Genomic DNA, 22,958 nt, shown 5'->3' on the forward strand with positions numbered 1-22,958 from the left:
CCAGAGTTTCCAGTTAAAGGAAGAACATTTAATCAAAATACTTTTTGTCATTTACTTAGTGAAGACTTAAAAAAAAAAAGAGAAAAAAGTCAACATCATTGTATTCTTTTGTGCAAATTAACCAAAATGGAGGTTTATTATCTGCTTCATATTCATAGACTGAATTAAGTACTATAGGGTGAAATAAGTACTGTGGTACATCAACCTATGTATTTCCCCTAATCATATGCATCCAAACTTTTAGAAATAAGGAGCTCAAAATGCTTTCTCCATCATTAAATGGATCACAGATGGTAAGAGACGATTCAACAGATCAACAAAAATAAAATAAGGCAGAACATTTCCAAATATTGCCCTGCACAAAAAGTCTCTTAATTCTTCCTTTAGAAAAACATCAAGTAGTTCTGCATTATAGTTGATTTCCAACTTCAAAATCACAAAAGGCAAAATAAAGGCAGTTTTTGAAAAGAACAAAAAAAGTTATATTATCTTTTAGCACAGAATCTCTTTACAATCTTGGGAAAGAGAAAACAGAAACTTTGACGTCTACAGAATACTATAGCTTTATCAGTAGCTCATGTATAAATTAGCTCTTTTTATAACTGGAGGTTTTAGCTTTCAAAATATATAATTACTGATCATTTTGGTCCACATCACATTTGTTTTGCAGGATAAAATGAATTAAAACAGTTATTATACTTTAACAATTTGAGAGTATGCAGAGAATATCAGAAATTAAATCTCTGGCTTCCTAACATGTAGAATATATTTATGTGTAGAGATGTCCCACATTATTTGAAAAAATAATTATTAGCTTATGAAATTATAATTTGAAACATGATAAACTAAGGCTGCCAAAGAAATGATAGTTCAAATAAATGAGGTGAAAAACCACCATCCCTGAGTGATGGGTCCTGTCACTCTTCCTCAAAGCAATAAGGAAATTGAACTGAAAGGAATCCAAAATGTTCATACGAGCCCCATTGCTTGCCGAGATCAAGTCCTCTATTTTCATACTAGACAATAAAATTTTAGAAGGTGAATCAAGTCTGGCACTCTGCCCAGAATTTCTGGAAGCTGACAAGCAATCTGGTTTCACTTTTGGTCTTTTCTCCCCTGAACAAACCTAATGTCAGAAGGTTTCTTAATTCTAAGGATTTGTATTCCTTGTAATGATTACTAAGATAAGCTCTTAGGATTTTATTGACAATTAGAATTGTTCAAACAACTCTTTTCTTAATCAGTCCTAATTATGTATTGAGGATCTCCTTTATAAAAGTATTATAAAAAGGAAGAGGCAGGCATTTCAAGGGATATTCTACAGTAGATCACATCTTTACCATCACTCATTTGACTGAAACAGTTCAAAATCTTAGTGTACTTATTGTTTGTTTGTTGAACACACACACACACACACACACACACACACACACACACAAAATCACTGGATTCACTAGAGCAAAATGCTACTTTAAAAAGTCTCTTCCAAAAAGTATTTTCCATTCACACCTCAAAATTATACAAGATTCTGGGAGTGACACTAAGGTGGTGGAATAAAGGCAGGGAGTTGCCCAAGCTTTCTCCCAAATACCTTTAAATAATGAATCTTAAAACATATTACAACCTCAGATGTAGTTAAACAAAAGATGGAGTGAAACAATTTTCTATAGCAGGACAATTTAAATGTTGACAGGAAAGGTTTATTTCACCTAGACGAGAAATGCAGCACAGGTCTGTAACAGCACAGCCCCAGCAAACCAGAAGCACAACAAACTACTCTATCAGAAGCATGGTAGCAGTTTCTGGAGCTCTTAGCTCACAGATGGTATTGATCAGAAGGAGATTACAGGTTTCTCTTTGCTAGCACTGGAGCAGACCTCTGTTAGTCTGCCCATGTTTGGAACCAGATTGCAGTCCTGGGTGGCAGTCCCAAGGTGAGCAAAAGCATGCCAGAATTTACAACCACAGTGGATCAGGGACTCTCCTCATAGGTCCAAGGCAGAAAAGAGTGCTTGTAATCACCTCTTGAAAGAGATCTCAAAATGAAAATTCCAAGGAATAGTATAACCAAATTCCAGAACTCCTAGGTCAAGAACAAAATACTACAAGCAGCCAGTAAGAAACAATTCAAGTATTGAGAGACTATAATCAGAATAACACAAGTTTTAGCAACTCCTGAAGAAAACTAAAGAACATTATAAAATGCAAAATGGATAATTTTGATTACATTAAATTAAAAAGATTTTGTACAAATGCAACCAGGATTATATGAGAAGAAAGCTAAGAAAAAATTTTTTCACATCCAGTGTTACTAATAAAGGTTTTGTTTTTAAAATATATAACAAATTGACTCAAATTAATAAGAATACAAGGCATTTCTGAATTGACAAATAGTCAAAGGACATGAATAATTTTCAGATGATGAAATTAAAGCCATTTCTAGTAACATTAAAAAAAAATGTTCTAAATCACTATTGATCAGAGAAATGCAAATTAAGATAACTCTGAGGTACCACTTCACATCTCTGAGATTGGATGACAGGAAAAGATAATGATAAGTGAAGTGTTGGAGAGGTTATGGGAAAAATGAGACACTAATGCATTGTTGGTAGAAATACAAACTAGAGCATTTTGGAGAAAAATTTGAAACTATGCCCAAAGGACTATCAAACTGTGCATACCCTTTGATCCAGCAATGTATCTACTGAGTCAGTATCCCAAAGAGATGATAAAAAAGGGGAAAGGACCCACATGTGCAAAAATGTTTGTGGCAGCAAAAATGTTTGTAGTGGCAAGGAACTAGAAAATGAGTGAATGCCCACCAGTTGGAAAATGGCTGAATAAGTTATGACATTAATATAATGGAACATTATTGTTTTATAAGAAACAACAGGATGATTTCAGTCAGGCCTGGAAAGACTTACATGAACTGATGCTAAGTGAAGTGAGTAGAACCAAGAGAACATTGTACACAGCAACAACAAGATTTTGTGATGATCTACTCTAATGCACTTAGCTTTTTTCAACAATGATGTGATTCAGGCTGATTTCAGTAGATAAGTGATGGAAAGAGCGATCTGTATCCAGAAAGAGGACTGTGGGAACTGAATCTGTATCACAACATAGTATTTTCACATTCTTTGTTGTTGTTTGCTTACTTTTTTTCTCATTTCCCCCCTTTATTGATCTTATTTTTCTTGTGCAGCATGATAAACGTGGAAATATGTTGAGAAGGACTGCATATGTTTAACCCATACTGGATTACTTGCTATCTGGGGGAGTGAGGGAGACTGAGGGAAAAGGAGGGAGAAAAATTTGGAACACAAGATTCTGCAAAGATGAATGTTGAAAACTATTCTTGCATGTATTTGAAAAAATAAAAAAGCTATTAATATTTAGCATCTTCTATATTAAAGGATGGGAGGGCTTGGAATATGCTATTTTGGAGTGCAAATGAGCTGTGATTACAATCAAGAATCACCTTCCCAGCAAAATTAAGGGTAATCCTTTAGGGGGAAAAAATAGAAATTCAATGAAATAAAGTATTTTCAACCATTCTTGATAAAAAGATCAGAAGTGAATAGAAAATATGATTTCCAAATACAAGATTCTAGAGATGCATAAAAAGATAAACGGGAAAGCAAAATCATAAAGAACTTAAATAAGGTCAAACTGTTTACATTCCTCCATAGAAAAGTGATACTTATAACTTATAAGAACTTTCTCATTATTAGGGCAGTTAAAAGGCATAAATATACATATATGTGTGTGTGTGTGTGTGTGTGTGTGTGTGTGTGTGTGTGTGTGTGTGTGTCTTACATGTCTGTATTCAGGAAAACAGGAGGGGAAGGGGCTAAGAGGGTATGATAGAATGGAGGGCAGACTGGAGGAGTTAGGAAGGAACAGGGTAAGAGGAAAAAAAAGAATAGAATAAATAGAAGGCAGGGAAACACTCAGCAAAAATAATTGTGGGGGAAAAAATTGAAGCACGTTTTTTCGATAAAGGCCTCCATTTCTTAAACATATAGAGAACTGTCAAATTTACAAAAACAGGAGCCATTCCCCAAGTGATAAATGATCAAAAGATAAAAACAGTTTTTGTATAAAGTAGCTATCAAAAGCCGTATGAAGAAACTGCTTTTACTCAATACTAACTGGAAAAATACAAATTAAAACAATTCTGAAGTACTATCACATACCTATTATATTGGCTAATAGGAAAGAAAAAATAAATGACAAATGTTGAAGGGATTGGGAGAAAATGAGACATTACTGCTTTGTTGGTAGAGCTGTGAACTGATTCAACCATTCTGTAGAACAATTTGGAACTATGTTCAAAAGGTTATAAAACCATCTATATAAAATCACTTTGACCTAGCAATACAACCACTATACAAAAAACAAAAGAAAAAATATTTATAAGCAGCTTTTTTCTGGGGGCAAAGAACTAGAAATTATTAGGACACTCATTAATTGGGGAATGGCTAAACAAACTGTGGTACGTAAGTATGATGGAATACTGTAGTGCTATGAGAAAAGATGGGCAGGATGATCTCAGAAAAACCTGGAAAGACTTCTATGAGCTGATGTAGTGAAAAATAAGTAACAGCAATATTGTAAGATTATTGGCTATAAGTGCCATAACTATTTTCAACAATACAATGGTCCAAGTAAACTCCCTAATATCCAAAATTTATGATGAAAAATGTTATCCATCCCCAGAGAAAGAAAGAACTGATGTTGTCTGAATGCAGATTGAAGCATAATTTTTTCTTTTTAGTTTTCTTTATTTTTCTTGAGGCTTTTTTCTTTTGGTCTGTTTTCTTTCACAATATAACTATTAAGGAAATGTTTTGCATGACTGCATATATACAACCTATATTGAATTGCTTTATTTCTCAGTGGGAGAGGGAGAAAGTGAAAGGATCTAGAACTCAAAAGTTATAAAAACGAATATTAAAAATTGTTTTTACATGTAACTAGGGGAAAATAAAATAGTAAATTAATTTTTAAAAAATTATATTAAGATTCCTTGAAAGACAAAGACCCTCTGGGTTTCTGGTATTAGCACAGCATAAAACAAAGAAACATTTTCAACAGTAGAATGAAAGAAATACAACACAAAATCCAAAGAATTCCTTAAAATGGCAGAGCTTTTTAGGCATTTCTGTTTGCAGATATCCCTGGATGCTTAAGGCCCTCTTCTCCACACCATTTCCCTTAGAATCCCATGGATTCAATTATTATCTCTATGCTAACAATTTTCAAATCTATCCAGCCCTCATATCTCTGCTTTCCTCCACTCTCACATATCCATCTCCCAATTGGATACCTCAAAATGAATGTCTTCTTAAAAATAACACAAGGGACTAAACCCCTCAGAGCTCTTCCTAACTTATTTTAAAACTAATGTTGAGGATACCCTAACTCTTTCTACTTATATCTTAGTGATCCAGACTCACACCCTAAATATTATTCTGCAGGTTCATAATCTAGGTGTCATTCTCAGTTCCACAGAGTCTGTCATCTCACCCCCATCCACCTTGACCCCACCCCCATATCTAATATGCTACCATGTTGTTATTTCTATTCCTATGATATCCCTCATAAAATACTCTCTTCTCTCCCTTGACAAGTCTACCATCCTCTCATAGGCAGCAGTTACCATTTAATTCCTAAACAAATGGAATATATCCTGCTGATTGGTAATCTTTCCTCAAAGCTCTTTCTAATCCACTCCATCCATCGCACCAGTTTAAGTGATCTTTCTAAAATATGTGTGCCCATACTGCCTGGCCTATTCATTCAACTCCAATACTTTTTAAAACTTTTGTGAATCTATGTACAAATGTGAATAGAGTTGGGGGTAGTAATTCACTAAATGGTTGAAGCATATACAACTTGCTCATTTCATATCTCTGCATGAGCTATATTTGAAGCAACAGAGCTTGATTAAATGCAATTGCAAATAGACAGTAAAGACATGATTCTTTCTCTAATCAATTTTCTCTTAATAATTGCCTACTTAACTTCTCTCTAAATTACTTTCATTTAATAAAGTTTATATATTACACAAAGAATATGAATTTGTCTTCAATTCACATCTTAATGCCTTACAATTCTTCAACTGATGAAGGCTGGCAACTCTTCTATAAAATAAGTCTCTGAAAGTTATCTAGGGTCACTGATGAGTTAAGTAAAGAGAAAATTAGACATAGCTGCAGGGCTAATATCAGTCAGAGGCAGGACTTCAGGTTCATTTTATAATCCTGTGTTTTATTTTATGCTTTTAGAAACATTTTGAGAAATGATCCATATTTTTATCAGAATGTTTTTTAAATGTGCTGTATCTCTTTGTCAAAGTCTAAAATACTCAAAGCTTCCTTAATCTAAAGCTTGTCTTCTCTACTCTATATGATAACCTGGCTAAAAATTATAAGCTGAGTCAAATATAGTTCTTATTTTACCATAATCAACAAAGGTAGGTTGTAGGTGACAATGAGTCAGTATTATTAATATCTTCTAACACAGATTTACCAATAACCTAAAATGAAAAAGGGAGGGTTTCCTTTCTCCTTTCACATTCTCTAATCCAAGCAAAAAAGTCTAAGTGTTATTCTCTATTGCATAGGAATGAGAATGGGAACTCTGGTGTATGACTTCACTGGAATGAGAAACTTCTGAATGAGAAAATTCCCTCAATCAATGCAGATCATAATCTTTTTTGCACGTTATAATCTGAGAGAGCTGCCTAAAGCTGAGAAGTAAAATGATTCACCACTCATATTCACACTATTGGTGTGACAGTTCCAAGTAGAACTGGTTCCAGATCTTCCCAGATATGAGGCTAGTTTTCTATCCACTCTACAATACTGCTTTTTCTCACTCTTTAATAAACAATACAAAAATCTAATGGATTTAGCTAAACAACAACAACAAAAAAACACCTTTCAATTCTCAAAGGACTCACTGAGCATAAAATGCTTTTACCTTAATAACAAGAATACCAGAAAAAAAGTCCTAGCTGAGAAAGCAGTTATGATATGAAGAGATTTTTCCAAAAAATAATTCTATGAGTAAATGTGGCTACTTTCTACAGTAATCTAAACCCAAGTTAATTTACTAATGCTATATATTTTTATGCACTTAAAAACGTTCTGAGAAGTGATCAATATATTATCAGAATAACAAAGGGGTCTATTACATTTTTTAAAAAGACTAAAAGATCTCGTAGATTCTGCCTCAATACTCTCCTCGCTCTAGTCCATTTTGCACTCAGCCTTCACAGTATCTAACCATGTCATTCCCCTCCTCAATAAACTCCAGGGCTTCCTTACTGCCTTTAGGAGACTTTATAAAAATTAAATATAAACTATTTTGGCTTTTAAAGCCATTATAACCTGATATACTCCTTACTACTAGTCTTCTTATACCCATACCCTTTCCATGTATTTGAGTGACACTAGACTACTTGTTTTTCCCCAGTCATGTTTCCCTTTCCTAGAATTCTTTCCCTCCTCATGACCATCCTCCTACCTTATAGGTTTTTTCCAATCTCAGCTAAAATTCCTCTTTCTTCAAGAAATCTTGCTCAGTTTTGTTTAACATTAGTGCCACCCTTTTGAAATTGTCACATTCATCCTAAACCATCCTAAATCTTCTTTGTGCATATTTGTTTGCATGTTGATTCTCATCATTAGACTGCGAACTCCTTGAGGGCAGAGAACAGTTGTGCCTTTATGTATATTACCAATGTTAATACAAGACCAGGCACAAAATAAATGTTTAATTAATGCTTCTTGTTTTGATTATTAGCCCAACATGGAAAGAATTCCTTGATTAAATATAGGGGGAAAAACATTTAAAAATTAGTTAAGAACATTTGTTTCCCCCAGAAACAGTCTTATATATTCCTTTAAGTCAGCAATGACAAAAGAATGTATAACAGTAGTTTATCATGATACTGAGGAAGTGCTAGACAAAGATGTTTTGACTCAAGGCTTCCCTGGATAATATATGGACAGATCAAATATTTGTCTTTCATATGTTTTGAAATTTTTGAAAAAACATTTTCTTGAAGTGCCTAATCAGTAAGCTACTTGTATTACACCCAATTCTGGTGCAAGAAGCTGTGATTATTCTGTGAATATGATTACTATACCATATCTGAAGAGAGAGATTTCTTTCCCAAAAATATTATTCAAAATGAAACCAACAATTTCAGGAAATATGTTCTTATTCTAAACTGTTAAGTACTTACATTTTCTGTATATTCCAGCAGTTTTCAAAATTTTTTGGTCTCACTTTACAATCTTAAAAAATTTTATATCGTTTACAGTCTTAAAAAATACCAAAAACCTATTTCACTGAACAATCCAAATAACTTCTGCTTCTGTGGATATATATGTATATGTATGCGTGTGTGTGTGTGTGTGTGTGTGTGTGTATACACACGCATACATAGACATCATATTGCAAATTAAAATTCATATTTAAAATTTAAAAATTTAGTTCACTTAGAAATAACTAATAAACTCATTATATATGAACATAAATAATCTATATATTTAAAATAACTATAGTCTCCAAAATAAAAACAAGGTAGTAAATGGTGCTATTTTACATATTTTTAAAAATCTCTTAATGTCTGGCATAATTGAGGACAATGTGTCTTCTGCAGCTCCATTAAATCTGCTATAATATGTTTTTCTGATTGAAGTACATGAAGAAAATACAGCCTTATGCAGATTGTAATTAAAAAATGGAACTATATTTTAAGAGGCAAATAACATGATAGTATTACTATCCAAATAGTAATCATTGACCGTCTGAAAAGATCTTGGGGACTCCCAGAGGTCTACAGACCACACTTTAAGAACTGCTGCTCTACCTAATTATCTCTGATTTTCAGAGTTGGATCACATTGAAATATTCTATATACAAACTGAATTACTTATATAACATTATAAATTCTTCAAAGGAAAACCCCCCACATAACCCTATCTTATAAATTTACTTTGAATTTCTCCATTCATTTACTGTTCTGTAAATTCAAAAGCAAGAAGGGTTAAAAGTGGAATTATTTTTATAAAGCTACACAAAGGCAACATGAAAGGCCATATTTGCCATATTTTGTACATGTCACAGGCCAAAAGCTGATACTAGCATATTGGCCAAGGAGAATATCCAACACAATTAATGCTCTACAGTGGAAATTTTAAAATAGTATAAATAGTTTAATGTGTGATTTCATAAGTTACATTTTCCAGAACAATTTACATTTAAATGTGGTGAAACACCAATTTCACATTTTATTGGATTTTAAAGAAAACTAGTATTATCGCTTAGTGACACCATGTGGCTTCATTTTGCATTGCACTCTTTAAGGTTATAGCCTTCATTTCCATAATTATTTGCTAGCAAAAATAAAAGCAGGTAAGTAGGAAGAACAGGATAAAAGTTTACAATGTAAAATAATTGTAAACTTAAAAAAATTAATTTAAGTAAACAATGATGCTATTTTTCAATTTCCCAGAGCCCCAAAAGAATTTTCTTTGACATCTTGAAATTCACATTAAATTGAGAAGTGAAGATAGAAGCATGAGCTTCTAAATAATTATAAAAATGCCCATTTATGAAGCAAAAAAAAAAAAAAGTGACACATATGCTGACATGTTACTTAAAAAGAAACAATACTTTTTCAGTTAGGCTTACATCTTTGGTTTATGTCTGCTATACCTAGAAGAATTATATACTGTTGCAATTTAGTGAACATAAATAAAATAAAGCTATACATCTAATAACCAGAAAAAGAAGCACTTGTTCTAGCTCCCTATGATATAAGAGCAATTTGTGATTAACCTTGTATTTATCACACTCAAATAATATTATCCTGCCCTAACTGACCAGATACATTTTTAGAAAGAAATGAAGGGACCAGATTTAGAGAAACTTTTTGGGCTGGTGTATACTTGTTACATATAATTGCTTTATTTGGGAAAAGTAAACTTTGTCATAGTAAATGTTCAATACTTGCAAGTGCATCATTTTATAAGAATATTGAAACTGAATTAAGATGTTGGCATAAGAGCTGACACTCCAACATTTTATGATTCAAGAAGTGAGAGTATCCAAACAATAACATTATTTTCTCTTGAAAAGAGAAAAAAAAAGTCCTACATTTCTGCTTTCTCCTCCTTCTCTAGGTATAGAGAACATACACAAGTTTAGTATAAATGCTATGGTAACTTCAAGCATAAACCATAAGTGTTTTGTTATTACTTATGGACTAAATTTTCTCATCTGTAAAATGGGAGAAATAATTATACTACTTTATACCTCATCAAGTTATGAGAAAAACACTATATAAATGAAAAAGAACTACATTAAATATGAGTTATTATTTGTGGTTGATACATGATCAAGGGAAAGAACTGGCAAAACAACTTCTATGCACTCAAATTACTTACATAAGAGAAAGTAATTACATAATAAACTTGTAAAATTTTTTCATGTACTAAATTAATTCTTCTTGTTCCCAATAAATAAAATGTCATTGCTGAAACTGGCAATTATGTCACCACAATCAATATTTTCCTCTGATCTTAGAAAACAATACAATGGTTTCCACCTTTGTTCTCTAGATTTCTTTCCTTGACTTTTTCAGGATACTTCATTAGCCAGTTCCTTGACTATACTCTATTTTCAACAAGAAGGTTTTGTACCTGATTTTCCTTTTTTCTTTTCTCTTAATCCCCAAGTATCAATGAAATTAAGAATTCTTTTGTTTTCAGGTATTACCTAGATGCTTATGATACTCAAACCTCCTTTTCTACTCTTCAAGTATCTCCCTCAATCCACTTAGTCCAGAAATACAGGCTACTATTTTCAACAATAAGTACTATATTGAGATCATTTAGCGCCCCCCAAAAAAACTGGAAACTCAACAAACAACAGAAAAAGTAAGATTTTATAAAATGCAGAACTTCAGTGGAAAGAGCATGTGGGCCCAGGACCAGGAAAACCTGATTTCAAATCCAGTCTCAGACATTTACTACTTGTATGGCCCTGTTTGCCTCAGTTTCCTCATATGTAAAATGAGCTAAAGAAGGAAATTGCAAACCACTCCAGTATCTTTGCAAAGAAAAAATCCCAATGGGGTCCAGAAGAGTCAGACACAACTGATACAACTGAACAACAACAAATATAAAATAAGTTGCTTCAGAGGATAGTAAATTTCTGAGAATTTTCTGGAGAAAGGCTAGCACTAGAATTATTTTTCCTAGAGAAGGATATAACACCACTCTTTTATCTAGCCCATGAAGAATTATACCACATATAGTAATCAGCCTTTTCTCATCATTATAGAAAACAGAATAAGAGGAAATGAAGAAATAAATATAGGCTGAATTCATACTTTTTTTTTTTAAAACTTGTTTGTCATTTATTCCTGGAAACGCTAACTTTTCTGTTATGTGCCATTACTTAGAAAGCCTGGTCCCCCTTTTCTGACACTAGATGGCAATCCTTCCCCAAGGACAAAACACATTTTTGACTGAAATATTCTATTGTTTTACCAAGACTTATCAGAAAGTGAAAAATAATGAGTTTAAGAGGAGATATTTTTTGTGGGGAAGAGGTAATATTATATAAGCAGATTAGCAAAATGCAAAATAGCAAAAAGGGAAGCCATAAAGAAACAAAATCCTCAGTGTGAAGGGCTGTTACTCAGTGCATGAGTAGAATCTTTCTCTCTGGAAATCTTTAAACATGGCAGATATTCTTACTAGCCTAAGATTCTCTCTGAGAAAGGATGATCTATGTAACTTCCAACATTCCCCACATGTGGTTTTCTTTTCATCTTGAAATGCCTGGAATAGTCTACTTTCCAGTTTTCATTAACCATATACCTTTTATTTAAGAATAAATCCAAATTCAAATTTCCTTTTCTTACACTCACAAATCCCTTTTCTAAAAGAGAATTTATAAATACTACATACCTCTCCAGAGCTGGTTTACACCAGCTAAAATTTGCTATTTAAATCACCATGAACGTTAAGAATGTTAATGTTAAACCAATCTGAATCTTTTCTACTGTACAGTAATTTCCTGGAGAAATTCAATCTTGTTTGTCAGTATCTAAGTAGCCATGGAGTATGTGCGGGGCTGTGTGTCAGGTATTGTGGAGGAAAAACAAAATGAATCTCTATCTTTAAAAAGTGGTAGAGATAAAGGGAAAAAAAAAAAAGAGTATGGTGGCATACAAATGAGCATTAATCAAATTTGTGCAAACTAAGTCCATAAGTCCAGAGATATATAGTAAAGGAATAATAAGATGTATCAGGGAAAGCTTATTGCAGATGTAAATTCAAAGAATGATCTTCATCAAAATGTTTGTTGATGATCACCAAGTCAAGTATAAGAACACTGTTTGAATTATATATTGATATTTAGCTATTATTTCTGAATATTCCAGATGCTGTGAAATTATTTCCTGGTTCTTACAAAAGGTCAAACATATCAACTAATGCAATATTCAATAATTTAGCCTTGTAGGCAATTTAGCTTTTTTGTGTACTTCAACGCTTTGATGAATATGTGATCTCAATGTTGTAAGTACTCCCCTTCACTAGCAGATTCCAACTCATCATGCTTTTCATCCAGTGGAATTTTAGCTCATTTCTTTTTGCATATCCTCTAGAGATTATCTATCCAATGTACTGGTGAGTTTTCTCTTTAAAATGTTTCTTAGACATCAGTATAGCACTCAGGCTAGAATGCATCTAGTCTTTCCTCATAATTGATTTATCTCCTCTTTCCAATCCAATGTGAACGTTACTGATTCTAACATTCTATGCTGTCTATTTATGCCCATCATTCTTAATCTTAGTAATAATGACTAATATCTGTATGGCATTTTAAAATTTACAAAGTACTTTCCATACCACCACAATCCTATGAAGTATGATTATTAATGCTATTTTACATATGAGAAACTGAAGTTGGAAGGTTAAGTGACCTACCAGAGTCACAGCTAGTACCTGAGGCCAATATAGTCAATTTACTGCTCTACCAACTAAGTATCTTAAAATAAAAATACTTTGTCATTTAGATTACTATCTCCAAAATTAATTATGATTACATTTTTAGTACTAAACAGGCCAGAATTGAGTACTTGCTATACAATGACTAAAGGTAGTATTGTATTTATGAAGACTAAAGAAATAGAAAATCACAAAAATGAGAAAAAATGAGATAAAAAGGAAAAAAAATGATGATAAAAATTTGGAGGTGAAAAGTATAACTTTATTTTTCATACTGATGCTTGTCTCACTAGCAAAGAACTGTCATTTCCTATCAAACACTACAAAACAGATCCTATCTAGATCAGCATTACCACCCCAAAATTGGAATTCAATTCAACCAATATTTAATGCCTACTATGTATCAAACTATTTTTTATACTAACAAGCTTTTTTATTTTTCTAAATACAAGCAAAGATAAGTTAACATTCACTCTTGCAAAACCTTGTGTTCTATACATTCCCAATTCCTACCTTTCTCCCTTCCCCCAGACAGCAAGTAATCCAATATAGGTTAAACAGGCACAATTTATATATATATATTATATATATATATATATATATATATATATATATATATATATATATATATTATATATATATATATATATATATATATATATATATATATTTCCACATTTATCATATTGCACAAGAAAAATCAGAACAAAAAGGAAAAAAGTGAGAAAGAAAAAAAAAAAAAAAAAGCAAGCAAACAACAATAAAAAGGTGAAAATAATATGTTGTAATCCACATTCAGTCCCCATAATTCTCCCTCTGAATACAGAAGGCTCTCTTCATCACAATTCTATTGGAACTTGTTAGAATTCTTACAAGGTACTAAGACAGTGGAATTGATAGAGACAATAATTATCTAATTTAGCATGGTAGTTAACAGTTCTCTAGTTCACTAATGAACTTAGTACTTATTAGAGTTCACACCTTTCACACCTTTAAGATTACATATATAAGCTAGAAGCCTCAAAAAGGATGTACTCTGGGAGATTCAGAAGCCAGGATTCAGTCGAGGAGATTGAGAAGTCAGAGAGCACAAGCCTACCCTCGGAGGTGAAGTCAGATTCATTCCATATTCCACCTTTGTGCTGGCTGGGGATTCAAAGGGAGCTAGAGACAGAAGCTGGCAGAGGCAAAGGACTAGCGGCAAGATCCAGAAGGCTTCCAGAAAACTAGCAGAGCCCCAAGTGAAGGAGATAAGATTTTGATGGAGACAATAAAGAATTTGGATTTTAATCCCTGGCTGCATTTGAGATGATTATTACATTGAACTGAAACTAAAGCTGCCTCCAGAAGCCTCCCAAGAAACCTGCTCCCAGAGAACATTATATTTTAGAGAAGAATACTACAGGAACTGGCCTGAATCACCTCATTGTTAAAAAGAGCCAAGTCTATCACAGTTGATCACAGTATAGTCTTGTTGTTGCTGTATATAGTGTTCTCTTGGTTTTATTCAATTCATTTTGCTTCAATTCATATAAATCTCTTCAGGCCTTTCTGAAATCAGCCTATTGATCATGTCTCATAAAACAATACTCCATAACATTCATGTACCATAACTTATTCAGCCGCTTCCCAACTGATGGGAATCCACTCAGTTTCTAGTGAAACCCCATTTTTCTCATCTTCTATCTCCTCTGACTTCAGGAAAACAAGAAAATTGGAGAAGATTCTCTCCAATGCACTCCTCAGAGCTGATCTATTAAAGATAGAATGAGCAAAAAGGACAAGGAGCAAGACAAATATTCATCCATAATCTATAACATCTCTTCTATAATAGGAAAAAGTATGTGTGGGAAATAAGTTGAAATACTTTCAATTCCCAGAAACTTTAATAGAAAATAATAGAAAATTTAAGTTAGGACCCAAATCTTAAAAAATCTAAATAGCATTTAAGATATACCATCTCTTTTACCCACTGCCTTACTGCCTCATGTAAATTTTGCATTATTATAGGGGTTTGGAGAAATAATTACACTTAAAGAAACATAAAAACTCAAAATGTAAATGAGGCAGCATTTGATTTCCCTTTCCCTTCTCTCGGAAATTCTTGTGAAGTTCTTCTCTGAACAGATGAGCTCTCTTATAATTTTCAAGGAAATTCACATCCCACTTATTATAAACCAATGATTTTATGATACAGCATGGGATTTAAAAAACTTTTTACATACCTTGAATACTTTTTTTTTTGTTATTTACCATATAATACAAAAGTATAAGGTTTTCTGACTAATTTTGTATTTCATTCCAAACCTATACTCCCATCTCTATATCTGTAATTTTCCACTTTTTCCACAGAAGTTTTCCTATTTATGATGTTTGATAGTTTATTTCATGAAAAAGTCTTTTTTTTAATAAGTATAAATTAAAAGTCAATATTTAAACATGTGTCTTAAGTTTACTTGGACCCAATCAATACATGTAAAAATTTCAATCATACAATTAATCTAGGTGAACTAACCTGCAGACCCGGGCAGGAAAATACAGCTTTTGCCAAGAACGACAGAGATATTTTGAGTGGTCAATTACTCTGATCCAATCTAGTTCATCCATGGACACTTCAATGTAGTAGGAATAAGACCTTTAGAAAGGAGGGAAGAAAGGTATAAAGAAATCATTTCATCAATATCAAAGAAAACAATTTATGCACTACATTTTTTTTCATGCTTCACTTAAAGTTCATTTCAAAAGTTATATGCTTTTTCTGAAAACACAACTTAAGATTCCTTCATATTTCCAAAGGAATTCTGAGTTCCACATTAGCAGATTAGCACAGTCATGCAAAAAGGAGGGCACAAACCATCCCTGAAGTCAGGAGGACCTTCAAATCTGGCCTCAGATACTTATCATTTCCTAGTTGTGTGACCCCCCTAGGCAAGTCACTTAACCCCAACTGGGTTAATTCGGGGGGAAGGGGGAAGGAGGGCACAAGATAAAGATAAGAGGTGTCTTTTTCTTCTACTTTTCTTTAACCCTGCAAACTATCTCCTCTCAAGAGAAAGACAAAATGGTTTCTACTAACAGTTTTAAGTTTGTTTTTTTTCTCTACTAAATTACTGCCACCTTCCATATCCAGCCAAGGGAAAATGTCAATACTACTGAAAAAACTGACACTATGAAAAAAAAAAAAAAAAAAAAAAAAGAATACAAGTGTATCTTGGGGACAACCTGAAATTAGCAGGCTAGTAATCATTAGTAATATTTAACAGCCTAATCCAAATAACCTGGGACTCTACTACTCACTTGTAACACACAACTGAGTGGTATTGCCTTCTTCCCTCAAGTAAATTTAAATGTAAGGTGATGTTATTTCTACTGCAATATCAATGGGGCTGATCTCAGAAAGATTTAACTGATTATAAATGTCAGCCTGTAGCTGCTAAAAGTCAGGACTACAAAAGGTCAGCTTATTTTGTGACACAATTCTCTCATTTTCTGTTGTCCCTTCTCTCCCATTCTTTTTATCACATAGCAACAAACTGGTTATAACCTTTTCTTGAACCTCTCTGAATTATCAGTAATTCAGGCTGTAATTCTACAATATGTGCTAAGAGATTTTTTGGCTTTAGATCCTGAAGTATAACCTTTGGTCAGAACTACCACAGTTCCTGTGACAGGGAAACTAGAGAACTATAGTAAAGCTGAGTCCCCACTGAACAAAAAGAGCTTTTGTATAAAATAAAGTGTTTTATAAATATTCTGATGGGCCTAAAAACATAAGCTCTTTAATCTTCAATGTTTTAGTAGTTCATGTTTATTCAAAATATGTACTACCTACCCCATTTAGTCAATTAACATTAAATTAAATTCAACAAGGAAGGGACTAGAAAACATTTACATGATCAAAAGAAAATGAGAAGGGTGTAAGAAAAATGTTACTGAGATATGAATTTTTGAAACTAAAAAGTTGTAAAAAAAAAAAAAAATCTAAACTAACAAAGCATTTTAAACCATGAATAGATAAAAGTCATTTCAAAAAATATGTCAATTCTTTTTTGAATCACACTGTTATCACTTACCGGCTATCACGATCCCAAAGGAGTATTCGTATGTGATTGATAATTGACGGCTGACCTAATTTAATCTCAATGCCAGAACGGCAGTCATCATCAATTGGATGCCTAGAAAATCCATGATCCAAATCATAATTTTGTGTATCACCATCCAATAAGGCAGATTTCAACTCCCCTTTCACTACCTGGGCTCCATACTTCATAGTTGCAATGTTCTCTTCTGGTACTATAGTTAGAAATAGAAAAGGTAAGATGAACAGTTGTTTACTAAATGATTCTCGCACAGAAAACAAGAAATACAAACTAAAATCTAGGGTAAAGATAGAATTCTTGAGGATGCCTATACTATCAATGTCCAATATTTGAGATATAGATCAAGCTTTATATTTACATTTTTTTCGGTTTTTACAATTAAAGGTCAAGAATATCTATTGTAAAGAGAAGCAGGTGAAAGACCTATAAGGATAAATTAATGTTAAGTATTTAAAAAATAGCCAGTATAGTATTAGGAGTTGTAGTCAAGGGTATATCACATAAAGAAAGATCTTCTCTAAGAAAGCATAAACCTGGCATACTTAAGACCATTTTATATCACTAGTTGCTACTTAATATCAAGTATCACATACAATACTAATAGGTAATATTCACATGGTACTTTATTATTATATTCCTTCTGTCTTTCTAGTTACTTCCCTCTCTGGTTCCTCCTCTTCTTTCTAGTTACTTGAAGTCGATATTCTTCAAGTGTCTATTGCTTAATGACTTCTGTTCCCAGTATTCTGTAACAATTTTATTCAATCCAGTTGCTTTAACTTTCAACTTCCATGTAGATCATTCTTAAATCTATTATTCCCAATCCTTACATTTTTTCTGGGCTCACTTCCATATCAAAGTTTGGACTTAATTTTCATTTCCTTCTCATAGCCAGTTACCAACTATTTTAGATTCATTTTCACATTTTCACACTGTCCTTTCCACTCTTTTTGTATCTTCCCTTACATTCACAAAAGTTCCCACTAGCACTTGTTTAAAACTACTTGAAAAATCCCCTAAGTCTAGTGTCCTCTCTTTCTCTTCCCTCTATACCAGGTGTTCTTAATCTTTTTTCTGTTATTATAAATTGCTTCTGGCTATCTCATGAAGACATCCTTTCTTAAAATGATGTCTTTAAATGCCTAAAATAAAATACACAGGATTGTCAAGGAAACCAAATAAAGTAAAATGCAGTTATCAAAATATATTTTTTTAAAAGGTCATGGACGCTGGGTTAAAAACTCCTGCTCTACATCATCCTTTCATACATTTGTCACTTTACTCAAAAATATTTAATGTCTTTCTATTGTGGACTGATTACACTTCAAACATTTACTGTGCATTCAAAAGCCTCCACAATTTATTGCCAGCCTATTTTTCCAATCTTATCTCACATTACTCTTTTCTGTGCACATTGTTTCAACACAAGTCACTGACCTTCAAATACAAACCTATGTTCTCCCTTGAATCTGTACTTTTGATTAAGCAGGTCCCTTCAGACCTCTACTATCTACTCAATTCCGACTCATCCTTTAAAACTGCATCAAATGCCATATCATCCATGAAATCTCCCCCAATCTCTCTATATGACACTTGGTGGATTAGGGAAAAGTCCATGACCCATAAATACACTTGCTCCCTTTCTAATCTTCTTATGTATTATTACACTTCCAACGTTCTGCCATGAAGTCATCCAGGTCCAAGTTGACCCTGCTCCCATATGATGCTCCAGGTCTGATTTTTGTGACTTTGCATTAGCTACTCACTAGTTCTAGATCCCTTCTTATTTATGCTTCTTGAAATCCCTGATCTCCAAGTTTCAGTTCAAGCACTCCTTTCTACGTGAAATCTTTTCTCCCAGCTGTTAGTGAACTTCTAAATATACATAACACTTAGACATATTAAATGTTTATATGTATGTAAGTCATTTATCCTATTAGAATGCAATCTTAAGAGCTGGAACATTTCCACTTTTGTCTTTGTATCTCCTGCTTTGAGCCTACTGCCTGATACTTAGTAAGCATAAAAAAGTTTACTATCACATAATGATGTAGATTATAGTTATTGGTATTTTTTTTTCTAACAAACTCAGGACACTCCAAGAACATGGGGTCTTACCTAAACTTTGCATTCCTCCCCACTTTCCCACCCATGCCAATATTCAGCTCTCTATATAACAAGCACATAAATATTTGATGAATCAATGAAACACACACCAGTGCAATGTAAGTAATACAAGTATTATTATTACTATTTTAGAGACGAAGATATAAAACAGAAATAAATGGACAAAAACAAAAAATGGTACAATGATTTGCCTGAGCTCACATTTCTCAACTAATTCCTATTCTAGCAAAAGAAAAATAAAGGTTCCCATATAGTTTTGAGTCCTAAATTGTACTATGATACTGCTAATATCAATTGATACATTTAAAAATGAGAAGCATGCAATTTTCCCCTTGTATGAGTATTTTTTTAATCTGTTAATATCATGGCTATTAATGAATATTTCCTTATTATCCTTATCAAATGGCATTTACTAAGTGTCTACCTTATCCTAAACACTCCTATATGTAACAAATTACAAAAACATGGATAATATCTGTCTTCTTAGAGGACATAAGAGCTCATAACCCAAAACAGATGATATCAGTGAAGAAAATCTATAAAAGAACACAATATGGGATGACTATAGAAAAATGACATAAGGTTAGACCCAGTAAAATCAATAGGTTGTAAACAAACAGGAAATATGTACATTATATGTTTGTTTGTTTTTGCTTATATGTTTGTTTTTGCTGAGGCAATTGGGGTTAAGTGACTTGCCCAGGGTCACACAGCTAGGAAGCTGAAATCAAATTTGAACTCAGGTCCTCCTGATTTTAAGGCTGGTGCTATATCCACTGAGCCACAAGATGCTCCCCATTATATGTATTTTAAATATGATGCTGAAATAAAGGCGAGGCCTCATGGTTGAAGAAAACTTTAGAAATTACCTTCTATTTGAGAGTCAGTATGGGATTTCCTGCAAAAATAGCTGAGTTCCCTCACACGTTTTATGAGAAAACTTTGAAGTTTGGACCAGACAGAATAATGATCAAAAAGTCCAATAAAAAACTACAATAAGTGACTTTTTTATAAAATTGCATAAACAGAGCATTAGGTGAGAAGACCTTGTAAAGAAAGTGAACACAAATTCAATGGACATAACATCTACAAGGCTCTATATACAGAAGCAGCACTTGTGCTCCCTTAAGAAAGCACCAGAATGATACAGAGATACTAAAACATTTAGACAAGAGCATGTCCATGCCAAAAAACTCTGAGGTTCCTATCACTCTGTCTTGATATGCCAACAAGGGCCCCAAAAAACTAGCACTATGCAATTTGGAACTAAGTTCAAAGGGCTATAAAACTGCATATCCTGTGATCCAGCAGTGTCTCTACTTGGTCTGTATCCCAAAAAGATCATAAAAGAGTGGAGAGGACCTACAACATATGCAAAAATGTTTGTAGCACTCCTTTTTGTAGTGGAAAGGAATTGATAATTGAGTGGATGCCCATCAGTTGGGAAACAATGGGAAACATAACAAGATTATGTGATGATCAACTGTGATGTAATTGGCTCTTTTTAACAATAAGGTAATTCCCACGATGCAATGAAAATTACATTCAACAAAAAGCCAGGGGGAAGTAGACCAAAAAATCATTGGAAACTAAATAATCTCATACTAAAGAATGATTGGGTGAAACAGCAAATCATAGACATAATTAATAACTTCACCCAAGAAAACGATAATAATGAGACATCATACCAAAATGTATGGGATGCAGCCAAAGCGGTAATAAGGGGAAATTTCATATCTCTAGAGGCCTATTTGTATAAAATAGAGAAAGAGAAGGTCAATGAATTGGGCTTGCAACTAAAAATGCTAGAAAAGGAACAAATTAAAAACCCCCCAGTCAAACACTAAACTTGAAATTCTAAAAATAAAAGGAGAGATCAATAAAATTGAAAGTAAAAAAAACTATTGAATTAATTAATAAAACTAAGAGTTGGTTCTATGAAAAAACCAACAAAATAGACAAACCCTTAGTAAATCTGATTAAAAAAAGGAAAGAGGAAAATCAAATTGTTAGTCTTAAAAATGAAAAGGGAGAACTCACCACTAACGAAGAGGAAATTAGAGCAATAATTAGGAGTTACTTTGCCCAACTTTATGCCAATAAATTCGACAACTTAAATGAAATAGAAAAATACCTCCAAAAATATAGCTTGCCCAAACTAACAGAGGAAGAAGTAAATATCCTAAACAGTCCCATCTCAGAAAAAGAAATAGAACAAACTATCAATCAACTCCCTAAGAAAAAATCCCCAGGACCAGATGGATTTACATGTGAATTCTACCAAACATTTAAAGAACAATTAACTCCAATGCTAAATAAACTATTTGAAAAAATAGGGATTGAAGGAGTCCTACCAAACTCCTTTTATGACACAGACATGGTACTGATACCTAAACCAGGTAGGCTAAAAACAGAGAAAGAAAATTATAGACCAATCTCCCTAATGAATATTGATGCTAAAATCTTAAATAAAATATTAGCAAAAAGATTACAGAAAATCATCCCCAGGATAATACACTATGACCAAGTAGGATTTATACCAGGAATGCAGGGCTGGTTCAATATTAGGAAAACTATTAGCATAATTGACTATATCAATAATGAACCAAACAAAAACCATATGATCATCTCAACAGATGAAGAAAAAGCATTTGATAAAATCCAACATCCATTCCTAATAAAAACACTTGAGAATATAGGAATAAATGGACTTTTCCTTAAAATAGTCAGGAGCGTATATTTAAAACCATCAGTAAGCATTATATGCAATGGGGAAAAACTGGAACCTTTCCCAGTAAGATCTGGAGTGAAGCAAGGTTGCCCACTATCACCATTATTATTTAATATCGTATTAGAAACACTAGCCTCGGCAATAAGAGTTGAGAAAGATATTAAAGGAATTAGAGTAGGCAATGAGGAAACCAAACTATCACTCTTTGCAGATGATATGATGGTATACCTAGAGAACCCCAGAGATTCTACTAAAAAGCTATTAGAAATAATTCATAATTTTAGCAAAGTAGCTGGCTACAAAATAAATCCCCATAAATCCTCAGCATTTTTATACATCACCAACAAAACCCAACAGCAAGAGATACAAAGAGAAATTCCATTCAGAATAACTGTTGATACCATAAAATATTTGGGAATCTATCTACCAAAGGAAAGTCAGGAATTATATGAGCAAAACTATAAAAAAGTCTCCACACAAATAAAGTCAGACTTAAATAATTGGAAAAATATTAAGTGCTCTTGGATAGTCCGAGCGAACATAATAAAGATGACAATACTCCCTAAACTAATCTATTTATTTAGTGCTATACCAATCAGACTTCCAAGAAAATATTTTAATGATCTAGAAAAAATAACAACAAAATTCATACGAACAATAAAAAGTCGAGAATCTCAAGGGAATTAATGAAAAAAAAAATCAAATGAAGGTGGCCTAGCTGTACCTGATCTAAAATTATATTATAAAGCAGCAGTCACCAAAACCATTTGGTATTGGCTAAGAAATAGATTAGTGGATCAGTGGAAAAGGTTAGGTTCACAAGACAGAATAGTCAACTATAGCAATCTAGTGTTTGACAAACCCAAAGACCCTAACTTCTGGGATAAGAATTCATTATTTGATAAAAACTGCTGGGATAACTGGAAATTAGTATGGCAGAAATTAGGCATGGACCCA

General features: G+C 32.9%; 1 protein-coding gene across 4 annotated transcripts in view; it reads right to left on the bottom strand.

The window, feature by feature from the left end:
* BTBD9 (BTB domain containing 9) overlaps window positions 1-22,958 on the bottom strand; it is a 460,740-nt gene that overhangs the window by 357,861 nt on the left and 79,921 nt on the right. For all 4 annotated transcript variants that reach the window (XM_051996861.1, XM_051996860.1, XM_051996862.1 and 1 more), the window contains exons 5-6: window positions 17,117-17,336; window positions 15,559-15,678 (exon numbers count right to left, since the gene is read on the bottom strand). In XM_051996861.1, coding sequence (XP_051852821.1) covers window positions 15,559-15,678; window positions 17,117-17,336 — 340 coding nt within the window. The remainder of the gene's footprint in view (window positions 1-15,558; window positions 15,679-17,116; window positions 17,337-22,958) is intronic.

Source organism: Antechinus flavipes, chromosome 4 (genome assembly GCF_016432865.1).
Source record: "Antechinus flavipes isolate AdamAnt ecotype Samford, QLD, Australia chromosome 4, AdamAnt_v2, whole genome shotgun sequence".
Taxonomy (NCBI): domain Eukaryota; kingdom Metazoa; phylum Chordata; class Mammalia; order Dasyuromorphia; family Dasyuridae; genus Antechinus; species Antechinus flavipes.